A 26,336-nucleotide genomic window follows, 5' to 3' on the forward strand; every position below is an offset into this window, starting at 1 on the left:
TATTGACAGGTAGATCGACCTCGTCATCATCTTCTTCTAATGTCAGTTATGCTGGTATATTAGGTAGAAATCTATCTCCTATTTCTTCTAATGTAAATAATCAAAACACAGGACCGCCTTGCAGTTCTTCTTCTAACGAAAACAATTTATTAATAGGTAGACCGGCCAAATCATCTTCTTCTAATGGCAGTCTACCTACAAATATTCCTTCAATGCCATTCGCTTCTTTAAATGAAGTCGATTTAGGCGATATAACTGAAAATAAAATGATCTACCTACAAGATCAACTTTTTCAAATGATCATCCAAATGAATTCGACTTCATCACTTTTTGAAGCATTTCAAATCGGATGGAAATTTGCAAATAATATTATAATGAATTTAAAATTTAACAGTGATGTTAAATAATTATTTGAATATTTTAAATTGGAATGCTCGATCTTTGAAATCGAGTGAAGATGAATTTTATAATTTTCTCAAAGTTCACAAAATTCATATTGCCATTGTGACAGAAACTTTTCTTAAACCAAATGTAAAATTGAAAAGTAATCCACATTATGTGGTTCATCGATTTGACAGGTTTACTGGAATTGGTGGTGGAGTTGCCATTTTTGTCCAACGGCAAATTAAACATCGAATTTTACCTTCTTTCAATACTAAAGTTATTGAAAGCTTGGGAATCGAAGTTGAAACCATTCATGGAATTTATTTCATCGCTGGAGCATATTTGCCATTCCAATGCACCGGCGAACAATTAAATTTCTTTAAAGGCGATTTGCAAAAACTTACAAGATATCGATCGAAATTTTTCGTAATAGGGGACTTAAATGCTAAGCATGTCCAGTGGAATTGTAGGCAAAATAACAGTAATGGTAAAATACTTCATAATCAACTCTCTGCTGGTTACTTCACAGTTCTTCATCCCAGTAATCCTACTTGTTTCTCTTCCGTGAAAAACCCGTCTACAATTGATCTGGTTCTAACAGATCAAAGTCACATTTGTAGTGAACCGATTACACATGCTGACTTTGACTCAGATCATCTTCCTGTAACATTCAGACTTTCCAACGAAGCTATAATTAATCCTATTAATTCTATATTCAACTATCATAGAGCAAATTGGTTGGATTACAGATCTCACATTGAAAATCATGTGGATCATGAAACTATTTTAGAAAATTCTGCGGATATCGACACAGCAATTGATAATTTGAATCATTATATTATCGAAGCTAGAAATCTTTCAGTTCCCAAAGCTCAAACTAAATTAAATTCTCCTATCATCGATGACAATCTTCAACTGCTCATTCGGTTGAAGAATGTTCGTCGACGACAATATCAACGTTCTCGTGATCCTGCTATGAAAAACATAGTTAAGGATTTACAAAAAGAAATTAAACATAGATTTACTCTTTTGCGAAATGAAAATTTCGCTAAAGAAGTTGAACAAATTAAACCATATTCTAAACCTTTCTGGAAACTTTCTAAGGTTCTTAAGAAACCTCAGAAACCTATTCCTGCTCTCAAGGAAGGAAATCAAATACTTCTTACAAATGGCGAAAAAGCTCAAAAACTTGCTCAGCAGTTCGAGAGTGTCCACAATTTTAATTTGAACGTTGTGAGTCCTATTGAAAATGAAGTCTCACTGAAATATGATCATATTTCAACCCAAGTGTTATCACACGATGACATTATTGAGACGAATTTTGATGAAATTAAATCAATTATTAGAAAACTTAAAAACATGAAGGCTCCTGGTAATGATGGAATTTTTAATATTCTTATTAAAAATCTTCCCGATGTTGCCTTGAGACTCCTGGTTAAAATTTTCAACAAGTGTTTTTCATTAGCTTACTTCCCAAAAAGATGGAAAAACGCTAAAGTAATTCCTATCCTAAAACCTGATAAAAACCCAGCAGAAACATCAAGTTATCGCCCAATTAGCTTACTTTCTTCTATCAGTAAACTTTTTGAAAAAATTATCTTGTTAAGAATGATGACTCATATAAATGAGAATTCAATTTTTTTACCAGAGCAGTTTGGATTTCGTCATGAACATTCAACTACTAATCAACTTGTCAGAGTAACGAACATGATAAAATCAAATAAATCTTCTGGGTTATCCACTGGAGTTGCTCTTCTAGACATAGAAAAAGCATTCGACAGTGTTTGGCACAAAGGTTTAATAGCAAAAATGTCTGATTTCCAGTTTCCTATTTATTTGATCAAAATGATTCAAAATTATTTAACTGATCGTACTCTTCAGGTTAGCTATCAGAATTGTAAATCTGAATTGCTACCCGTACGTGCCGGTGTTCCGCAGGGTTCGAGTGTAGCTCCAATCTTGTATAATATTTTCACTTCTGATCTTCCAAATCTACCCGTTGGTTGTCAGAAATCGCTATTCTGTGACGACACAAGTCTGTTAGCCACAGGTAGAAATCTAAGAGTGATCTGCAGTCGCCTACAAAGAAGTTTAAATATTTTCAGTGATTATCTGTCAAAATGGAAAATTAAACCAAATGCAGCAAAAACGCAATTAATTATCTTTCCTCACAAGCCAAGAGCTTCTTTTCTTAAACCAAACAATAATCACATTCTCAAATTGAATGGCTTGGAATTGACATGGTCTGATCAAGCTAAATACTTAGGTTTAACGTATGACAAAAAACTCACTTTCAAGGATCACATTGAAGGAATCCAGGCAAAGTGTAATAAATATATTAAATGTTTATATCCTCTTATAAACAGAAATTCTAAGCTCTGTCTAAAAAACAAATTGTTAATTTATAAACAAATTTTCAGACCAGCCATGCTTTATGCGGTACCAATTTGGTCAAGCTGTTGTTCCACCAGGAAGAAAACGCTTCAAAGGATTCAGAATAAAATTCTGAAAATGATTCTGAAGCGTCCTCCCTGGTTTAGTACAAATGAGTTACACAGACTCACAAATATAGAACCATTAGATGTAATGTCACATAATATTATAAGCAAATTCCGACAAAAATCGATGCAATCTTCAATTGAATCGATTCGCTCTCTGTATTAGTTAGTAAGTTAGTATATAAGTTCCTTTTCCCCATTACACAATACAAGTAGGTTTAGAATTTTCCCTACACAAAAATCTCAGAATTGCGGAAGCAAATGATGTCTTCATGGTAATAACCAAATCATATATACAAGGTGAGATGAAAAAACTGCAACAAAGTAAAACGCCATAATTTTTTCATTTTTTTTTAAATTTTATTGAATGAAAGCAAAAAATGTCGGAAATAACATCAAATTTGAGAATCGGTTTAGATTTGTTCGAATTGGCCACCTTTGGCACGAACTATGGCCTTCAAACGGCCAATGAAACCATCACACGCTGCCCGAAAGTGGCTCTGCGGTATTTTGTCCCATTCTCGGCGAAGCGCTTGCTTGAGATGATCGACACTTTGGTATTTTTTAGTGCCAACCTTGCTTTCCAAAATACCCCAGGCACAATAGTCCAACGGATTGGCATCCGGAGATTTTGGTGGCCATTGTGCGGTGGAAATGAAGCGAGGAACCTCATTTCTTAACCATTCTTGGGTGGCGCGTGCTGAGTGCGATGGTGCTGAGTCCTGTTGGAATGTCCAAGGTCTGCGGCCGAAATGTTTGCGTGCCCAGGGCTTCAGAACTCCCTCCAAAATATTTTCGCGATAGATTTGCGCATTTATTTTGACCCCACGGTCGATGAATACGAGCGGCGAGCGACCATCGGCTGTTATGGCGGCCCACACCATCACCATGGCCGGCTTTTGAGTTCTGGTGGCCAACCGAAGTTGCAAATTTTCAGCTTACCTCTCTGGCAAGTAAACACGATCATTTTGTTTGTTTACAAACTGCTGGATAACGAATGGTTTCTCATCGGAGAAAACCAAATTCGGCAGTTCACCACTTTCGGCCAAGCGAAGCAACTCTTTAGCTTTTTCGAGTCTAACTTTTTTTTGCGCATCAGTAAGATCTTGCACTTTTTGGAACTTCAATGGCTTTAGTCCAAGCTCATTTTTCAATATTTGCCGAATGGCATATTGCGATATGTTCAGCTCACGAGCCATTTTTCGGCCACTGCGACGCGGATTTCGTTCAATTCGCTTCTTCACTTTTCGAACCATTTCTGCCGATGTTGCTGTTTTTTTTCGTCCACTTCCTTGACGTCGGGCTACGCTACCAGTATCACGGTAACGAGCGATGGTACGAGACACGAAAGATTTATTCACTTTTAAATGCTGGAGGGCTCTAACGATAGCCACTTGTGGTTTTCCAGCCAAATGCAAAGCAATCACACTATCACACTTGAATTCCATCACAAATAACTTTTTTTCTGAAAAATTCCCACCAAAATGCTTTTGTGCGCTTGTAAATAATATAATGAGCTGTCACTAGAATAAATCTGACAGCTGTGGGACGAGCGGTTTAGAAATGACAGCAGTCTGAAGTTGGTTGCAGTTTTTTCATCTCACCTTGTATATATATATAACAGGGCTGAAAAGTCACCACTTGTGGCTGAACACCCAATTTAAATCTTAATAATTTAATTTTAACTCATATTCCAATAAATAGTTATTTAAAAAAAAAAAAAAAAAAAAAAAAAAAAAAAAAAAAAAAAATATTTCAACGACGTGCTCGTAAAATTTTGAAAATAAACTTTCCAAAACTAGATTGTCCAGAAATAATTAGAATCAGAATCTGCTGATTTCTTCGATATAGATGAAGCAATGTACACTTCTGCAATATGACAAACAGGCACGTACCCAGAGAGGGGCTCGAGGGACCCTGGCCACTTCCGAAATCAGAAACAGAAACAAAAAATGTATGATAGGGAAAAGGCGGGTAATAGTGCGCGGCACATATTAGTGCGCATCTCATTGCGAGCTTCTGTTAATGCTTATTCACCGTTTTTTTTTTTGCTATAAGCATTGAGATTTGGTCCTATTATTCGGCTACATTTCACCTTCCCTGTTAATTTCATATCAAAACAGCAGACGTAAATATAAAATCTGTCATTCTCTTACCGTATTTGGGTAGCAGAAAATAAGCTTTATATTGTTTATTTCTCATGGGATCACGTTTTCCTTGGTTTAGTAACAATTTTTTAGACCAAAACGAAGTTATTGTCATTTTGTTTTTTTTTTGTCGCGTCAAATTTCAAATTATAATCATAATAAAAAATAATAATTTCATTTCTTCAAATAGTGCGCAAACTACGTTCGATAATAATGCGCTTCGTGCATAGTAGTTGTGTCATTTCCGTAGATTGGCATTTTTTTCGGAAGCTTTCGTGGTGGAAAGCTATTATTTTTGCTCGTCAGACAAAACTAGTTTTCTAAATTCCCGTAGAAAAAATCCAACATACGTAGATTTTGTCTGCGGATCCGTAGGTCCGTAGAAAATCCGTAGATCTGACATTGCTGTTACTACATATTTTATCTGATACACGCCGCGAAAAATTAGGCCAGTTTGAAATAACAAAACAATGAGTGGAACAGATCAAATACACAAGTTTATAGTATCAAACTAACCCATTAGGAAATAACAAATGTCTTGTTTTGTTGTTAAATGAAACATTATTTACAATATTGAACTAGATTGCCTGTTATCACTATTTCTATTAAATGAATCGTTGTGATAAGCCCAAGTTTAGTTAGTTTGACATTTTTTTTCTCTGCGTGTACAAGTGAGAGCGATGTCTATCGTTTTCATTGGCAAAGATGCCAGGTTCACAGATTAATCTGTGTTTGATAGATTCTCAATATGCGGCACTGATTGAAAAACAGTTACAGATTTCTGCAAGCGATCACTGACTGGCAATAAAGACTGTCCCCAAAAGTATGGACGAACTTTGATTTCGCTGTAATTAATTCACAAGTGTTAGATATTCAAATTTTATTCGATATACTGATAATATTAGACTACAACAACAGAATATTATTCTCAACATTTGCTACTTAGCCATTGTAGACTAGCTGGCGCACCTTCTTGCGAACGTTTCTCATTAAATTCCGTACAGACTTCTTGGCGACAAGTTTTGACACTTTTTTCCAATCTTTTTCGAACTGTTGAATGGTTTCGGCTGCCGAGACATGCCTTCGTTAATGCCCAAAATTCCTCAATTGGTCGAAGTTGTGGGCAATTTGGTGGATTCATGTCTTTTGGGACGAAAGTGACATTTTTGGTAGTATACCATTCTATCGTTGATTTCGAGTAGTGGCAAGAAGCAAGATCTAGCCAGTCGACAACAGGATCCTTGTGGCTTCGAATCATGGGTAGAAGTCATGGGTTTTTGTAAACATTCCTTGATGTATATTTCGCTGTTCATTGAAGCAGTGGTGATGAAGGGTTTCGAAATCTTACCGCAGCTACAAATTACTTGCCAGACCATAGCTTTCTTACCAAATTTTTCGACTTCAATCGATGTCTCGGACTGGTTTAACACTTACCCTTCTCGTGGTCCCGGCAAGGATTTGTAATCGAGTTTCACGTAGGTTTCGTCGTCCATGATTATGCAGTTCAAATTTCCAGCAAGAATCGTATTGTACAGCTTTCGAGCCCTCGGCCTGATCGATGCTTCTTGTTTCGGACTACGTTTTGGTTGTTTCTGCTTTTTATAGGTTCGAATATTCAAACGTTCTTTAGCACTATTTGACTTCGAAGTACCCACTTTTTTGGCCACATTCCGAACTGAAACCCCCTTCTTTTGCTCGAACTCCTTCAGTATACGTTTATCCAACTGAGGGTTAGCAGGACCTTTTTTTCGACCCGTTTTCGGTTTATCCTCAAAGGTTATCCTCACCGAACTTCCTGATTGCATTGCGCACGGCTTTTTCACTTACTCCTTTCATTTTTGCTATCTTTCTCAGTAACAGTCCGCGTTCTGTGCACCATTTGTACACAATTTTTCGACGTTGTTCTGCTGAAAGTCCACGCATTTTGAAACAAACTAATGAAAACGAATAAACAACTGCACAAGTGGTTAGAGAAGAGTGTAAACAAAATGACGCCATAAAAATTGACAGATTCCGAACCATTACGAAATGGCAGCGGTTTTTGGTTGCGTCCATACTTTCTGGGACAGTCTCTACTTGGATTGCATGCATTTCTTTCAATAGGCAAATTTTTAGTTTTATACTACAATATGAAGTAATATCCATGATATTACACATCAAAGTAACATCAATACATTGAGCTAAACGGAGTTGGACATTACTAATGTTATAATATCAGTTACCTTAGAAAATATATCTTATAATACTCATTCTATTGCATTGAAATCGTTGTTATTTCAACACAAAATCCAATGCATAATATGCATTAATGTTCGCTCACGTTATAATGACACCACCACCACCACTTAGTTGTGATAAATTTAATTGCGAAAACATAAAACTGTATTTTGGCATTTAAAATCCCTTACTCTTCGCTATACGGGGCCGGGTGTCAATTAAAAGTTTCAAAAATACCCGCGTAACCTTTTTCTGTCATAATTTTGAACGTCAATAACTCAGTCATTTGTTGATGGATTGATATAATTTAACAAACAATCGATTCGGAAACTTTTAACCTAAACTTATGAGGTAACGTCGTTTAAGTATTTCAATTGCATACCATTGAAATATTGGTTTGAATTGACATTTGTTTTCACGAGCCAATAACAGTAGCAGCGCGTGAATGATGTCATCCTCTCGTCCGATTTGCGAAGCATGAACTATAGAACAAAAGGGAATCTATAAATATATGCCCAAATACATTTCTGCTTCAGTTAACCCCATGCTGTGAGCAAGCATGCTTCGTAGGCCGGCGAAGATGTTTGAACAGTGAATGGATGAAAGTCACATCCATTCGCTCGTTGAATAGTCGCTTTTGTATGGGTGCGGTGTGTTCAGTATAATATAGTAGTTTTATTTTGGTTCTCTGGTAACTATTACTGAGTTTACTGGTACAACATATTTTGTTAAAATATATAAAATCTCTTGGATCGATTAATTGTTTATAAATTAATAAGTTTGTACGTTTCTCGAAAATTATTATCATAAAATGAAATCGTTTCATTTGTTCAGGTTTAGGTTGTTCGTATCTAAAATTCAAGTAACTTTGAATTCATCATAATTGACTTCTTCACTTATAAAAAATTGAATTTTACAGGTGACTTAATCCCTCAATTCCCTCAAATGACGGAAAATTTTATTTGTAATGACTTAATGTTAGATGAGCTGGAATTTTACTGGTTTCGACTGTATCTTGCGTTCTGCTAGCAGGTGCGACTGTGTGAATTTAAATGCACCTTTTACCAGCCAAGCAAATGCATGCTTCTGTGGCTCAGTCGATTAACAGACGTACCTGCGATCCAACGATTCTCGGTTCAAGTCGCGGCGGTTTCTATCAGTATTTCTAATTTCTAAAATTTCTAATGATCGACATTTTCAATTAAACAGTTCAATCAATCGTCACACTTTTGAATCCACAATTGCACAAGTCTGCTTAAATTGATTTTTACTAGGAACCAAAACCGAACACGTGAACCCAGAATATAGACTCTGTTTGTCTTAATTTGTATTTATTTTGTAGCTGATGAAATTGAATCAATATCCCAAATGTATGCAATTATATCTTTGTACATACTTGCGATACGGAATTCGATATTACAGCTTCTCTTCGCCAAGCTTGTATTCAAGTTTTGTATTCACACTGTTACTTTTATAGCGCTAAGTTTCTTGACTATTTCTACCATTCTGGGATTTCGGTTGAATCGATAAACCTTTACTCATTATTAATCGAGTTCATCTAATATAAATTAGAAATTATTCTTAAGCACTCAAAATTTACCCTGCAGTAGTTGCAAATTTCTCAAACGAAAACGACATAGTTTCATCCGAACTCGCATGACACAAGATCAGTGCATACCAATTAAAGCTTTAAATCGTTTTATAGCGCTTTCTGTTTTGCTGTCTTGCAACAACCTACCTCTGGAATACTACACGTGGACATTAGCTATAATTTCGCTTATATTTATAGATTCGCGTGCTTCCAACAGCTTCGCTTTTGCATCGATTGACCAATCAGAGCGATGCTCTCCCATTGATATATTACTTACTCCTTCAAAACCGTCGTCTACGTTAGGGAAATCTTCAAATTTTCATCAGCAATTCAAACAAACTAAGCGGCCCTTTTCAGGGCATCCAAAATTCTCGAAGTATTTTTTTGAAAAAACATTTCGCGTAGATGTACATACATTTTGGAAGTGATTTTTTCCGTACAACTGTTCCTTTTAGTTTTTTCAACTACAGTGAATTTTCCACTCCCATTATCAGTAAGGATCGAAACGCTGGCCACGAAATCGTTCTGTGAACTGTACACGAAAAGATTACAAAGTCTGTGAAGCAAAGGGTGAAGATTCTGCATCGAAATGTAATATTCTAACTAATCAACTATCTCGTGAAACACATCGGGTAATTTTTTTTGTTGAACCAATGTATACGCACTTTCCTAAGATAACGAAGAATATACATGAAGCTATTGTACCGTAGTTTACTTTTACCAGTACAGTACCTAGTTTTCTAGAGTTTAGTTTGTTCAGAAACAATGTTTCTTTAAGAGTCCTTGATGCAGAACGGAAAAAACTACATTTTACCAGCACACCAGATTCAGGACGCGTGAAGAACGTGCGTAACCACGAAGATGCTGACGTTAGGGGAACGAATAACAGTTACACAAGTTCTGCAACAAATCCCAACCGTACGTGATAGCCATTCGACAGGAGCAGACCATGACACATTGCACATTATGTTTGGTGCGGAACGAAAATAAGGGAAAGAGTTTCACATAATTTATTAACGAAATTGCATGCACTTAGTTCTGGGTCTGTAGAATATTGATCGATGTCGTTTTCGTAGCATTACAATAATTGTTTTGTGTTACTATAGTCTCATACCGTCAAATTCTCCAGGCTGCCACAAACATCCAATTGTGGATGCCAAGTTGCAATCGTTACTCTGTGAAAAAAGTGATTGTATCATCTCTCATTCATTTTGATTTTCTAGTTCACCCCGAATTACCAATAAGCTCCCGTGTCAGATGATTTTTTCCCGCAAAACAACAATTAAGAGACAGAGAACTACTCGAAGCCCGATACACGAAATTATCCAAAGTTCTTGTGCTACTCGTTCGGATCGGGTGCCCCAAATAACAAGTTTTGTTTCATTACCTGTCATTCACTGTCTGGTTTGTTTCTGTTCCGCGAAAGCTTCTTTTTTTCGTTCCAGCTGTTGTTCTAGCACCGGTATGACTTTGCCGTTGGTGGCACGCAAGAACCTGCGAGTTACTAATTAAATGATAAGGCGAAGAAAACCGAACGGTCACTGGTATTGGTATTGGGTAATGTAAACCGTGAAAATCGCCCGACACCAGCAAAATATTGATGACTGCAATGACAGTGATAAAGGCGGTACGGTTCGGCTGTTTGGGGCGGAAAATCAATAATCCATGTGCGACTTGCAGCATGACTAAGTGGTAGTAGTGGTTGGTATTTTTAGTGCATCAGCTGAATGCATTTCGATTGACTAGCCTGGACACGAGTAAGCAATGAATCGAATCCAGTCACAAACTATTTCTGCCTAAGGTTGTGAACCATTTCGAGTTATTTTTTACCTTCGGTTGAAATCTGACAATCATGTAGTTATTTACTTCGTTGTCGAAAATAACCCTTTTTGAGCGAGAGCTTGACTGTTTTTGACAGTTCGATAGTTGTTTTCAGAAACCGAGAAAAAAGAAACACGTGAAAAAGTGCTTGCTTCAAATTATAAAAATACGCTTATGTTTAACTTTTTTTTGTTATCAGCGGCCTAAGAAGTTACTTCATTTGTTCCGACAAACCACGCAACTCAAACGAATTTTTTTTATTCTGATCGTCTGTTGGTTGAAGAATTTTAGAAAAACCCTTTTACTGGTGCCAATTTCATCACAATCAGAATTACTTCTTTAATTTATCTATTGCATGATTTGAGTATAAATCCTTTTATATCTATCATTTGTTTCAAGCATCAAATGTATGGTACTTAAAGCTCACACACACACGCAAACATAAAGTCTGTCATTAGTTCTAGCAAAACCCATCAGCAAGAACTATTTCCCGATGTTAGCACTGAATACTGAATGTTTACTGGAAAGACGCACTAATCACCACAGAAGTAGTAGTATAATTAGAGGAACATAATCTAAGGGATAGTAAATGTAAAAAAATAACAAATGACTTAGTGTTTTTACACATACCTTGTCTTGTTTATTACACTAGAGTGTCAATTGGTCAACCGTGTACGGGAGCTCTATTAGTCGGGCCGCTGTCAAACGATGCAGTTTCGATTTTCGTTCGGTCTAGTCGCGCGTCGTCCACTATCAAATGTTACACAACAGCTCCGCTCTAAATAGCTTATGCTATGGATAGATAAAAAAACACCGCCTGCTGTTCGTTGGAAGGGCACCGATGGAAACCTATCGCCAACCCTTTTCCGCGCAGATAACACACACCGCTTGCTAAATCACTGGACTCGATTGAGGCGCAAACGATTACACTACTTATACTCGGAGGGCTTGACCAAATCCTGGGTTGACCACTCTCGTTGATACTGCCAGGAAAGCTTATTTTTTCCTATGCACTGGCGTACTACTAGAACAGTACAGTAAACGATAGCAAGCAGAAAAATTCAATTTCTCAACTTTTTGGATACGCTACCAAACACACCGACTCGAATTGGGGCGACTGAGTCACGCACCAGCCGTGCGGAGTGACCTTTGCAACTCGTTTAGTACACCGTGATTAGAACTCCAACTTTTCAACTTCGATCCACCCTGAGTGAGTGCACACTCTTCAACTTATGACACCTGATGTAGAAAGCTTCCACCGGACCAAACACAACACCACCTGGATGCACTGCACTTGTATTAATCTGAAATTCCAGAAAAACTAACCAATCGCGTCTACTCTCGGACTCGGTTCCTAGCACTCTGACACAAACAACACCGAATTGGACTGGATTGGGCCACCAGAAGCAGGACAAGATCGCAGTAAAAATATAATCGAATGAAAGCCAAATAAAAGTGACACCTCTCTCTCGCTCCGTTTGTGAGGATGACGTTGCTATGACAGCTGTTGTGTTTGACACATTACTGACAGACCCGGAGCACGAGGTGGGTCGGATCGTTCGTCAAACAAGCGGCAGTTGGGCATTATGGTGAGTTTTTCTCGCAGTGGTGAAATAAGTCGGTGGCGGACTCGTGTGGTATCGATTGGTAATCGGAGTTGGGCGCAAGTGTTTGTGTCTTTGCTACCGTGGTGGCGTAAACTATGGACCGAATTTGGACTTTATACCGCTGACACAAAGATGATTTCTGTACAACGCTGCACGCGTACACAGCGCTAAGGTGAAAGACATTTTTGTTCCATATAAAATGAGTATACAGTGGAACTGTATACTCATTTGTGGTATACTCAAAACTGTTTTCCCAGCTCCGATCAATTAGATAGAAACCACAAATGTTCGCGGTTCGTAGCGCATCCCTTGTAACGGTTATATGAAAGCTATAATCGATGCCACACTGCTAAAAATCGACGCTTTTTTTAAATGTGTTTCTATAAATACATTTAATGTTCCAGACTCACTAACAATTCAAGTACGCTTCATTTGTGCTTTAAAATTTTAAAGCATGTAAATAAAGTATGTCAAATATCATCACATTTTAATCTTAAATGCAAACATGTTCATATCAAATGCTTCGAATATAAGACTAAAGTGTGTAGATCAATGTCATAACATGTCAGTTTGAAGTGTCGCTGTATTGATGTATATATGTTTTCTCAATAATCCTTGTATTTCCTGACAATTGCAAGAATCTTCGTGGAAGTGATTGAATCTGGTTTTGTACCTCATTCCTTAGAAAGTCTACACAGTTAGTAACTTTCATTAAATTATCGGTGACTTTTGGAAACATCGTATCAGCAAGTGACAGATGATTTAAAAGTGCACGATATTTTCATATTCCAAAATGTAGAAAAACAAGGAAGCCTCTAAAATAATATTTGAGTTTGGTAAATTTTACTATGGGGCGCCTTTTCAAAATTAGCTATATGGAAGAATGGGCAGAACTTAATCGTGAATATCTCGACTTGTATTAATGGCAGCAACATAATTCTTTCACTATTTCATCAAAAATATGATCAGGAATTTAGGATAGTATTTTGAACAGTGTGAGATAACCACAAACAACTCAAAAATTAAGTTTTCTGAAAATTTTAAAACAACACGGAAAACTTTTTACTTATGCTTGGGTTTTTCGCGCAAGGACGACGATTTTGAGGTAATTAGGCACATATCTTCAACTGAATGTTATAAAAGGGGAACGGTCGAAAATCGCTCATTTCTTCTTGTGCGTTGGATGAAATCAGAAATCGGGGCGAGAAGACGCATTCAAACAGCGGCATTGTAGAGCGCACCTTCTGCGTGGTTAAAAACCTCAATGCAAAGCTACTTTCAATTCAAGCAAGAACGATTGCATCAGCTGCTGGTGCTTTGCATTGGAGAGAAAGAAAACAAGAAACGAAAAGTGGGCAACATTATATAAAATCAGCCGTTTCAATGGCTCTAAATGTTATCTAAAGAACTATTAAGATTACTTCTTTGCAAAGCGAAGGTACAAATCATCAGTTTAGTGAAAATCCAAAATAATTTGATTTGCTTCGTGCTCTTTACGCTGTGCGAAAGTCGTTCGAGAAAAATGTTCCGAACTGTGCTAAATATCGTAGAGAATTCCACAATTTGGTCCTTCTAAAAGGCAGAAATTATTCCTGTACAAATGATTCCTGTACAGCACCTTGATAGTTGATCGTTGAAAATTTTAGTAGTGAAAAGGGGGAAGGTTTCGCAATTCACACAATCGATCAACTATCAATTCGAATTCGAAAGTGTAAAGAAATCATGTCAGTTTAATTCGTATTCACGACATCCAGTTATGTCTCTGAAATTACACACCCTTACTTTTTATTAAACAAGTTCCTAAATATGTCAAAATTCCCTTTTCACTCTAATTTTTCTGTATCTACAGTATTTCACAACCGATTTTGATCATGTTTGTGCATTTTAAAGGTTCCGAAATTGTTTTTCCATGAATGATAAATATTTTCTAACCAGTTGAAAAGTGTTATTATCGCCATATTTAGATTGAGTTATTGTATATTACTTATGCAAAAGATAAGAAGGTGGGTTACAGAAGATGAGAAATCATATGTTGCAAACTATTAAACATTGGTGTTACAAGGTATGAAAATTATGACATATTCCAATATAACGATTATATTTTGTCTCGTTGATTCGTAAAGCCAAAAATATAATATGATATAGCCATCGTTTCACTCGTATTAGCCACTACTTTATAATGATTTTTATCAAATGATTACAAGAAAGACATCGCTTTTGTTAGACAATGTTTTAGCTAATAATATCCTTTACATTTTTCTCGTTTACTGTTATTAGATATTTTGCTCATAAAAAAAAGTTATAATCAAATTTACGTATTTTTCGCTAGCAACAAAACACTAACGTATGCGCTCTCATGGGGTACATTTCTATCCCAGGCCAACTTTAAAAGACCATAGCTCAGCCGGTTAAGTGAAATGAAATTTAAAAAAAAAATAATGCACGAGTGTAAATAAAGAATATAAAATTCACTTTTTATATCGAAAATAAGATCCTTTCTAAGCTGTTTAAAAAAAGTATTCATTCTGTAGTAACTCTTGAAAATTACTAGAAATAAAATTGATGTTTTTTTTTGTATTAGAAGTTTTAGAGTTTACGGAAGTGTTAACAAATGTGATAAACGGAATTTTGATTGGTCATCAACTAACATAACAGAATGTTTACACAACTGATTTATTCATGAAATGGATATTTATCGTTTAGTATTATTACATGTAAATTCAAAACATGACTAATAATTTTTTCTAAATCCTTTTAAATAATAAACTTACGTGTCATTGAATAAAAAACAATCACGAAACAGTGCTGATTTCATGTAGAAATATTATTTTCCTTATGTATATTTCAAAACTACCAAATTCAATTTTAATTTTTTTTTTAAATTTGCTACAACTTTGTTGAAGCATTTAAGTTTTATGTTAATTTTTAGCATTTTGCCGATATTTGTCTTCAAATTCACAGGCTTAAAATAAATACTGCTGACATTGTTCGACTACTTCGGATAAACAAGACAAAAGAAATTATTCCTCTTCTCAATCCACCTACTGGTGTGAAAATGCTACTCTCTTGTCATTCATACAGTCTCTTTAAACCTTTTTTATGTGGATAATTTCTAACATAAATTAGGCCTCATTTTTTATACAAATTCATTCAGATTGATTCAGGTAAAAAACAAAAGTAGCATTCCAGCGCTTACGTCACATGTTCTGCTACATTCCCCAAACCAAATGTATAAGCAATAATACATTTGAACTTGATCGTTGCTCAAGTCTGATATAATTGTGCGGATCGAAAAAGGTTCTTTTTGTCGATTGAGTCACTTATACGATTATATTTCCCCAATCAGATGTGTTATTCGAATGAAACTAATCATCTAACTCGATCAATAATCTAACAGTGACATTCAAATGAGCCTAAGCTTGTCACAATCGGTTAAGCATCTCCGGGCTATAAAACAAAACAATTTTGTATGGAAACTTCGATTTTGCAAAATTTTTACCGTCAGTTATCGCAGAGATGACTAAACCGGTTTCAACAACCCTAGTCTTGTTTGAAGGCTACTACTTGGCCATTGAACAAGTTCCAAAGACAAATGCAGACATTTCCGAAAATGTAATCGCAGTAGTGGCTTAACCGACAAATCGCACTTATTTATCTGCTTAAATTATCTCAGAGATGAGTGAAGTGATTTACGCATTTATGATTTAAAAGCTGCAACACAGAAACATATCAAGTTTAAAAAGATTATAACAGACTTTTCGGGACTTGAAAATATAATTGTAAAAATGACGCACCAGACCGGCAGAACATTCATTTTTCTATTCTCACGAAATCGGGTTAACTGATTCCGTCAATTTTGAGCCAGATCCAGGGTGGACACTTCCGATTAGAATAATCAATGTTGATAATCAAGATGTCGAGAAGCTCAACAATTATAATAATATCGATTATTTGCAAAAATCAGACAAGTCGCATCAAAACAAAACCCATTCTCTAGTAGCTATAAAGCTCCAGTAGTTAAATTGACATGTTGCGATGCAACAAAATAGCCATTTTTACAAAAATATTTGCATCTTAGCCATTTTTTTCTCGTAGTGTTTTAATAAACTCTACATTTTTGAGGATTTATAATTATGGATATGAAAATTCGCATAAAAACCGCACAACTTTGAAAACTCGCATTAAAAAACCGTATAAAAATAAAACGCATAAAAAGAGACTTGAGTGGAGCTTTTTATGCGGGGAATACGTACGGCATAAAAAACTGCGTGAAAAAATACGAATAAATTTGAAATTTTGAATAAAAATTCGAAAATTCGCGTAGAAAATTGCATGAAAAGAACTTTCAGCTGTTGGATGAAAATCTATGACATTCAATGGAATCAAAGGGTCATTCATCATAAACTCTTAACAACCTCAGCCAAATTAACGTATCCAATCCGAAATAATCACTCCTAATTCCTTATAATCACTCCACTGGTTTCAAACAATCCCTGCACAATAAACTCAACACAATTACTGCTAACTTTTCTGAACTCGCTATCTCCGCACCTCCCCTCCTAAACTAACTGATAAAACTAATGAGTTGAACATTGAGTTCAGACCAAGTTTAGAGTGATTTGCCCCTCAGATGGAATCGATTTTTACTAGATTCGTAGATTGTACGGTATTTTTCTTTCAGTGTTCTACACAAGAAATAAAAAGTTCCCATTATTTAACCTAGGGTAAGGACCCCCTATTTCATCTCAGCTCCAATTTCCATCTCATTCCTTCATCTCATAACTTTGAACATTAACCATATCTTTAAACGTACCTGAAGAGAACTGTGGAACGTTTTAAAACATTTATGCTAGGTTTTGCCACACTTTCCAATTGAAAAAAATAGTTAAAAAACCTTCAACGATCGCTTTTTTTAAATTTAAAATAAGCTCACTTTTGATTTAGGAACCACTTTCGTCTGAAGTTTTACAATTCATCATGTTTCTGAATATTTACTAATCGATTCGTCTCAAAACATGATCACTATTTCACATAATTACAATGTTGGATGATTTTATAGTTAGTAATATTCACTTTCCACTTGTTTATTCAACGATTAAAGACTTCTGAAATTACCTGATAAGCAATAAAAGCAATGAAAAATATGAGATGAAAATTTGCACTTAATTCACTTGATTGCGCTTTGTTTTCATCTCATTTCGTATCGCAAGGTTGCCAAGTTTTCTCATAAAGTTGAAAAAAAAAATATTCTTTCTTCTATAAATTATCATCAACAAATATTTTTTGGTATCCGTGACATTAGTTTAATTATATCATTGATATTTATATATAAATAAAACTGTTTTGGATTCTAATAATACCAAATAGAGCGTGTTACATACTAATCAAATAACCTTTGTGGCAAATCTAGTAGCACTGGTTTCTTTCCGCTATACGTCACCATAACACTGTTAAATGTGTGTGTTTCATCGGCTGTGCACAGAGATGCCAGATATTTTCATAGAAAATATGTATCTGCTCTATCTGTTTTTACTAATAAAATGAATCAAATTCAAATTGGTTTTAAATTTTAATATAAATGTTTATCAGTGTTCATCATCAAACATTTGCACAAAAAAATTCCATTTTAACATGTGATTTGTCCGTTGATTAAAAAACTTTTAAAGAAGTACTGCAATCAAATACTAATAGATTCTCAGAGAGAAAAGTCTAACGTTTTACTTCTCACTTTTTATGAACCTTTACAAATCTGTATTAAATTTAGAAAATCTGTAATCTGATTTAACGAACGCGAACGCAAAAATCTATACAATACAGATAAATAAATCTGTATGAATGGCATTTCTAATTCTGCATTTTGTTTTAAGGAGGGCTAATGCCTAAATAGTAACAATTCTTTTTTTGTTTTATTTTTAAGTTCTCCAAATTAACTGCAGAGTAAAATTTTGAATTTGAAACGAAAGGTAATAAAAACGATTCAACAAATTTTAAATGTCGAAATGATTTTTAAAATATCGTGTGTTGTGTCATAGTTGGGATTAGGCCCTTTTTAACGAAAATTCTGAACCCGAGAGTGTAATAATGTAATATTTTGGTTTTGATTGCTGTCGCCATTGCTAATTTATGGGATGAATAAAGGACCAACGATAGGATGAATATAAAACCTTTGAGATGAAATTAGGAGCACAGTAGCGAACATAGCAGAAGTGTTTTTAGCTGATTTTTTAATTATTATTTTAATTTCCAAGGAATGTGAATCAATTCCCAATGTGGAGCAAGGCGAATTAAGCAGAAATATAAAAAAATCGTAGTGATTTTGGTGGCTGAAGCAATTTTTGAGGTAACGTCCTTACAAATGAGATGAAATAGGGAGTTCTTACCCTATTTTCATTCAATTTTGAGTTCTTTTGAAACTTCTGTTTCATTTACTTTTTCCATTGTCATCATAACACAAAGAGAAAGACCTCCCAGTGGTAAGAGTATCAATCAAAAAGCTAAAATAGAGTAAACCTCGTTCAATCTGAAATTGAGTCAATATAACTCAACAGTTGAGTAAATGCAATTTACTATTAAGTAAATATAATTCACCTTTCCGGATATTTTTGCAAGTGTCTTGAAGAGAGTACTACTTTTCTTTAAATTAGGTTACTGTACGGAAGTTAGGTGAAAAATACTCAAAACTAGGTAGTTAGGTAATTCATTGTAGATATGCTAGGGGAACAACGAAAATCTTTGACAAGTAATATAAAATCTCAACGAATGGATTTTTAATGTGTAAGAAAAAAAATAAAATCTATGAAATTAGAAAAAATCTGAAAAAAAATATCATAATAATGTGCCTTATTATCAGTTTATTAAGCGTCAGTTCATAAAACAGGTCAAATCACGGTTCGACGGAAACTTTGAATATCGTTCGTAGCTCTCATTTTTCTCCTTATTTTACCACCATCAGCACAGATTTTTATTTGCCTACGATTTGTAGATACTTTGTTTTATTTATTTTCTGTTTTTAACCCGAATCAGTCATATTTACATTGTAAATGTCGGTACTTACGGAGGTGTCTCGATGTGCGGAACGAAGCAGCCTGATGTCATCCTGGAACAAATTGAACAGCGACTCACATAAAAAACTGCCGAATTGACGTGTTTTACTAGCAAGTTACTCGCTAGCACGAAGAAACTTTATGATCCCCGTTCGTTGAACAGCTGTTGTTTTCTAGGCACTCACTATTTTTTACTTTTGCATAATTTTCTCTTTTCTATTCGAGTAAATTTTATCACATCGTCTGTTAGGCGTATCACTGATTCATGGAAATCACTGGAAAATTGCACATATCTAAGACCGTTAGTGAAGATTCTTATAACAGCAGCTTGTGATGAAGCAATGATCATTTGTCAACCAATTTTCACGTTGACATACTTCTTAAACTAGTTGATGCTGAATTATGAACACTGGTAACATTGTCTTCGCCAAGAAGCTGCAACTTTCTTGAAAGACCATGTCAAGGCCAAACCACTATACGTGCTGGCAAACTTCAGCTTTGGCACAACCGACAAGACAATAATCACATATACAACCAACATGGACCACATATGAACAAAATAGTAGTAAACTGAAACGAAAGATATCAGTGTCAGAAAGCTCCCATTAGTTTAGTTTTTTGCCCCATCATTTAGAGTAGATATTTGATCCACAAGGATAATCAAAAGGAACCTGCGAAAACGCAAATTAAGAAAACATATCCATTTGTTTTCTGAAATTTTATTTTGAAATATTCAACGCAAAACAGTCGTTATTAGAGTTGAATACCGATAACTGAAGCGAATACAAGATAATACATCTTCCAATACTTATCTGAACACTTCTAGTGCTCAAAGGGCCTAACCGTAAATGAAAATTTCTTTATATTTAATTGTTAACCTATCGTTAATTACGTGACCAACACACAGCCTAAGATTTTAGTTTTGGTTTGACGCTTATGCAATGAGTTGAGTATTTAACAAAACTACAATCGAACTCTTCATCGAACAGAAACTACAAACTGATGATTTACTTCATCACTCCGAAAGAAACGACCTGTAGAGAAACCCCCGTTTAGAGAAAACAGGTTTCCTGGTCGTTCCCTATAGTTTCGTTTCGAGATAAAAACAGAGCTGACCACTCGGGACGCGATAGAACACTTGTTGCAGTCTTGTTTTTTTTTTCATTAGTGGATGATACTGCCTTCTGTCATCCGCCACGTGTTAACCCATTCGCATACTTTTGAAGAATAACGTAGATTAATGGTTTTTCCCCTTCGAATGGTTCTGCGTGCTCGAAATGCTGCTTCTAATCACTGTTTTATTCACGGAGGCGACCTTCGAAATCTATTAGATTATGTGATGACTGTCAGAATTGTACTTGAATTTCATATTTTCCCCTTAAGATATGAGGGGGCTATCGTTCAACCACAGACTAACAGACACGACAGTAGGAGAAATTCTTATAAAAATATTTTTTCGTGATGCATTAGTTCCACCTATACTGTACTGCGCGAACTATTTACTATCTGTACACCCCTTGTGTTATGTAAAAGTTTTTTTACTAGTTGGTTTCCCCTCGTTTGTCAACACCGATCAGCTGCTTGCAGGGATGCCTGATTTCATCAAAATATTTGAAAATTAATCGTCACAATAAATTATGGATTACGTTGATAATATATTTAACTTTTTCGCGATGTTGGAAGGTAACCATTTATTTGACTCAACGTTGTTCATCTAGACTCTTTTTTATTGTGTTGGTAGTTTTCACCCGAAATTAGGTGGCGGCAGACCAGCAAGTAAATATTGTAACAAAACGAGTTCAATTTTGTATTGCGTTGGAGGATGAGAAGTAGGCACAATTATGTATATAGTTTTGGCAATATGTATTAAATCTGTATCCTGCATGAAATTCTCATGGACGTATACAAATCAATACATTACAGGTAATTCTGTATGAATGGCAACTCTGTTGGTAAATGAAAAAAATAAACAAAGTCTAGATAACAGACAGGATGTTTTTGATAGGGTAACGTGGCGCCATCATGACACATGTGAGTACTGTCCCAACTAAAGGAATATTCGAAATAACCGTTAAAATGATTGAAGAATCTAATTTGAATGTCCTGTCGGTTAGTCTGTGGTTCAACTATATTACTATAGCTATTTATAAAATTGTCTAACGAAATCCACAAAAATGTTTTCACGAATTTTACAGATTTCATTGATTTTTAATAAAAAAATTCTCTTATTTTCCATTTCGAATTGAAATGAATTCCGCTAAAATATGACCTGTTTCGTTATTTTATTTATCATTCTTCTCATTTTACAGTGTATAATTTTTCCAAATGCCATTTAGTCGAATTGGTCGTTTTACTGAAAGAGGTATTTTTTGCTAAAACTCAGCAATAAAATTTAAGTGTGTACCTTCCCAAAACTTTCGCAGTGAGAGAATCAAAAGTTTTCATTTAATAGAAAATCAAATCGACTTTTTTTAATATATCGATAATTTTCTATCATCTTTGTCCTGTTTCATCTGATTTGAGTCTTCAGAAGCACCTTCTTCTCGTAGAATGTCACCGCTCCGTCGTTAGGCACCGGCCATTTCAGGAAAGCAATCGCTCCTAGAAATTTTATTAGTTTTGGTTTACTAGTATAGTTTGGTTCTCAAAATCTAAATTATATGGCATACATATATAAATTCTTATGCGTGAAGGCGAGGTCTGATAGGAAAATGTTTTCTAAATCGATCTACCGAACCAAATTTAAAATCAATGGGTTATTCGATAAAATGACCCTTCCGACCAAATACTCATCGTCAAAACCGGTAATCAGGAATATGACCCAGACTACACTGAAAATCATTTTTACCTATTTTTCGAGGAGAAAGCACTCATTGTCGAGCTCTTCTATGAGCTACCCAAAATTATATCGTTTTCTACTCAAACTTTCACTTGATCGTGAAAAGCGTGCTTTGTTATGGCATAACACTTTGGGTAAACTTACATTTACCTAAATTATGAGGTCTTCACTCGTTACCTAAAATTAGGGAGCTGAACTTCAGCTGATTTGGGATAGGTTTTGACTCAAAATTAGGTAGTGGCTGGTAAGAGTGTATGCTCGAATTTTTTTCTATGTACACTGCAACTCACTTTTCCCAGCTTTTCGTTTGATTGGCACTTGTTGACCTCAATACAGTAAATTCATATAGAAAACATTCATATAGAGGTACAAAAATTTAAAAAAAGACATTTCGATTCAAATTAAAATGTAATATCAATGTACATAATTCGCGGATAAAAATAATAAAATAATTCTTCCGTCAAAAATACCAACAATTGTAAGTCCAATCGAAATCGAGGGTAATTTTTTGTAAGAATGCGACTGATGCGCAGGAGCACCTTTATAAAAGATGTCCGATTTTCCAGGAAACGACAATCCAAGAATCGATGTATTACTTAAAACTTTATACAGTTATCTTTCGGGTTTGTTGCGCTCGGCAAAAGCGATTAGGATTGAATTATGATTTGCCGAGTCATCAGTAACCGAACGTAGAAGAGATTTTTCTTTATTATTGCTGCTGATAAGCTCGATAATAATTGACAGTTAACAAATTAAGTATTGACGAGATTCTCAGTAATTATACATTTTTCGGGAGGATTACCAAGCTCTTGCCCGCTTGTGAGAAATTCTAGCAACCGGCAGAAGCTTAACTGCATTCCTCTGCTGTCGAAATTCTCTGCTGTAAACGGTTGTTTATTGTTGCCAGACTCTTGCAGAATTCTGGCAGTACGGCGGCAAGATGGCTGGCAGACATGAAGCAGCTAACTAGTTTTTTTCGATTCTTGAAATGACGAGTACCTTGCTCTGTAGTTTCCAACAAAAATAGTTTCAGTATAAAGCCAGATTCTATTTTTCCATTATTTCAAAATAAAAAATCGACATTTCAAACCAAGATTTGTACATTCGTTTTTCTCTGCATGTTATACATTTAACACAGTTTTGAAAATTCGTAAAAACGGTGGGTGTGATTTTTGATTATAAATGAGTTAATCAAATTCAATAACGAACCAATTCGGTTTTGTGTTGATTTGTAAATGAACGGCTGAAAGCAAAAATCGGATAAGTGCAACTTAGTTTGGAAAACCCGTTTAAGTATTTTTGGATGCAAAAACCGGATAAAAACATTGAGAGCAAAAACCGGACATTGATTTTGCAATGCAAGAATCGTTTAAAAACATCTTTTCTGCAAGAACCGGACAAAAAAACTTTGAATGCAAAAACCGGACAAAAACTTAACCGGTTCTTCCAAAACAAATGTATTTATCCGGTTTTTGCATTCAAAGTTTTTCCCTACTGTCGCTGTGGACGAAGCATGGTTTGCTTGTTTGTTTGTTGTTCCGACAGCGGCAGTTTGTAAAAACTTTGAATGCAAAAACTTGATAAATATATTTGTTTTAGAAGAACCGGTTAAGCTTTTGTCCGGTTTTTGCATTCAAGGTTTATTTGTCTGGTTATTGCAGAAAATATGTTTTTAAACCATTCTTGCATTGCAAAATCCATGTCCGGTTTTTGCTCTCAATGTTTTTATCCGATTTTTGCATTCAAAAATACTTAAACGGGTTTTCCAGACTAAGTTGCACAAGATTTTTGTGTGAATAGCTTATAACCCACCAAATCTGGAACACATAGTACTTTTCGGAAATAATCTAAAAATTACACGATAAATCAAATAGTATTTGTTTTCATCTTCGAGATTGAAACGCGAATTGTATTTCCAGGCTAGAATTTTTCGACAATATTTAGTTTTAGTGCAGAGCTCTGTCTGTTTCCGAAAACAAAACAGCGCATTGATCTGAACAAATGAAGCATTTCCTTTTTAAATTAAATTCGAGGCCAAATTTTTAAATTAACAACTATGTTTTATCCTCATTCATTTACACAGTTGTTTCTTTCACAAACAGCAACTGCCGGCTCGTATCGATACATCTTTCTCTAGTTACACGGGAATTACTGGAAGAATATACCTTATTTGTGACTTCTTTTGCATCGGACTCAAAATCATCTGAATCAGAATTAGAACCGTCGTCAATTTGTATCCGTCCAGTCGTTGTTTCTGGGCGGATTATAGGAATCTGGAAGCTCGATCCAATTGAATTTAATTGCAAACATTTCTAATCTTTTTAATTTAACGACATTTGTTTAAAGAAGAAAATTGTGGGTTTTTAAAGAAAGATCATTATTTGTGTGTTCGTCGCATTCAATAAAATGCAATAGAGACTTCAGGTGTTTTGTTTAGTCGATATAACATCTGCCAAACAGTCGTCTTCAACTCATCAGTGCATTAGCAGTTTATGTTGAAGCGTGATGTCGATGCCTTTCATACACCCCACCTGGGTTCGATTCCCAATCCCGCACATAGGATCAGAAAGTTTTTCTGGACGGAAAAGACGAATAGCCTCAAGACTAAAACCCCTATAATTTATAGTATCGATAATCACACGTACTAGTTAATTAATTGTGTTAATTTTGCCAACTTTCAATGCGTCACTTACATAATTGTAACGGTACGAAATGTTCAAATACCTTCACAAAATTTAAAAATCCACTAAAAAATCGTTTTTAGCCATCTAGGATTTCCAAATTTAAGTTCGGAATTAATATGACAATATATAAATTGTATAGCGATTTAAAAGAATATCCACAAACCGAAAGCCGTTATTTTCGATTTTATGAATTATAAAATGTAAATAATTAATAACCGAGCGGTCAAAAAATATCTATAATTCCTTCAAAAATTCATGAGAATTGGTGGAATATTATTACTTTTTATATTGATATGATATGCACCTCACAAACTAAATTTTTAAGTGAACTTCTAACAAGCCAGTTGTATTTCCATAAAAAAAGATCTTGTTTGAATATTATTTAGTTCTTTTATAAAATGATCCATAGTTGGAATCAGCTAGCTGCAGTATTGTTATCATGTCAAAGGTTTTGATTTGTAGCAAAGAATGGACAAGAAAATTAATTATAAGAGCTATATAACAACATTAACACACTAACATAATTAGTGTCTGTTTTACTGGGGAACAAAACATGTCGTGCCCACTGTGCTCAATAACTGAAAATTTTCCGTATTTCTATGTGTCCGTTTTGAACGAAACGCTTTGTGCGATGATTTGTTCAATTCAGATATTATTTTGGCACTGAATTTCACCTTAATGCTCGTTCATACCAAACATTTTAGAAAACTTCAACTTTGAGTTATTAGTGATTATCTCATACTACTGAAAATTTTCTCATAAATTGCTGACCATGTTTCCGATGATATGGAGAAAAAGTTATGTTGCTGCTTTGAATACAAAAAAATATACATTTTCGATTGAGCTCTACCCATTTTTGTACAGGGAAAATTTTGAAAAGGCGTGCCATAGTAAAGTAAGTCACGACAAAAAATTGTACTAAAATAGAACTCATGCGGTATCAAACCCCCTAAATATTCATACATTATTGTTCCGTTTTAGGAATTTTAGAAGAATTTTGTTGTTGGACTGACCAAGAACTATTCGTGTGTAACATCCACTGAATGATATTTATAACTTAAAATTTTTTTTCAAAATTAAACATTTATTTGTGTTTCCATTCATTGAACAGACAATGCTTGAATGCGCATTACAACATATCAAGAAGCGTATATCTGTATGAAAGAGGTGGATGGTTAATGTCAGAGACATAACTGGATGACGTAAATACGAATTAAACTGACGAGTTTTTTTCCACACTTCCGAATATCGATAATTGTACGTACTAGTTGATTGATTATGAGAAATAAAATTATTGGGTTGCGTAGAGTAAAAGACTGATTACGATGATATTAAAAATGCAATGTTCAAATGCTATCATAAATTAATTTTGAATGAGATAAATTTATGGGTTAGCCAAATTAACCGTTTTCATTATTTTTACGTTTCGTCTTTGACTCATCAGTGCAGAGCAGTTCAAATTGAACTTTCCCGTTCCAAGTTTTTTTTCGAGCTCAAAACGTGCC

The 26,336-nt window shown here is 35.0% G+C and overlaps 1 protein-coding gene across 5 annotated transcripts in view; it reads right to left on the reverse strand.

Annotated features, from left to right (window-relative positions):
• The window catches only part of LOC131430657 (protein NDRG3), a 175,668-nt gene extending 156,180 nt beyond the window's left edge, over positions 1-19,488 (reverse strand). For 2 of the 5 annotated variants that reach the window (XM_058595793.1, XM_058595794.1), the window contains exon 1: positions 11,289-12,081. Coding sequence is in view for 1 of the 5 variants with exons in the window: in XM_058595795.1 (XP_058451778.1) it covers positions 19,320-19,360 (41 nt within the window). In the remaining 4 variants the exon portion in view is untranslated. Of the gene's footprint in view, positions 1-11,288; positions 12,087-19,319 lie in introns of those variants that run through there. The other 3 variants (XM_058595783.1, XM_058595795.1, XM_058595782.1) reach the window with 3 other exon arrangements.
• Positions 19,489-26,336: the final 6,848 nt, after the last annotated feature.

The sequence above is a fragment of the Malaya genurostris genome, chromosome 2 (genome assembly GCF_030247185.1).
Source record: "Malaya genurostris strain Urasoe2022 chromosome 2, Malgen_1.1, whole genome shotgun sequence".
NCBI classification, from domain to species: Eukaryota; Metazoa; Arthropoda; class Insecta; order Diptera; family Culicidae; genus Malaya; species Malaya genurostris.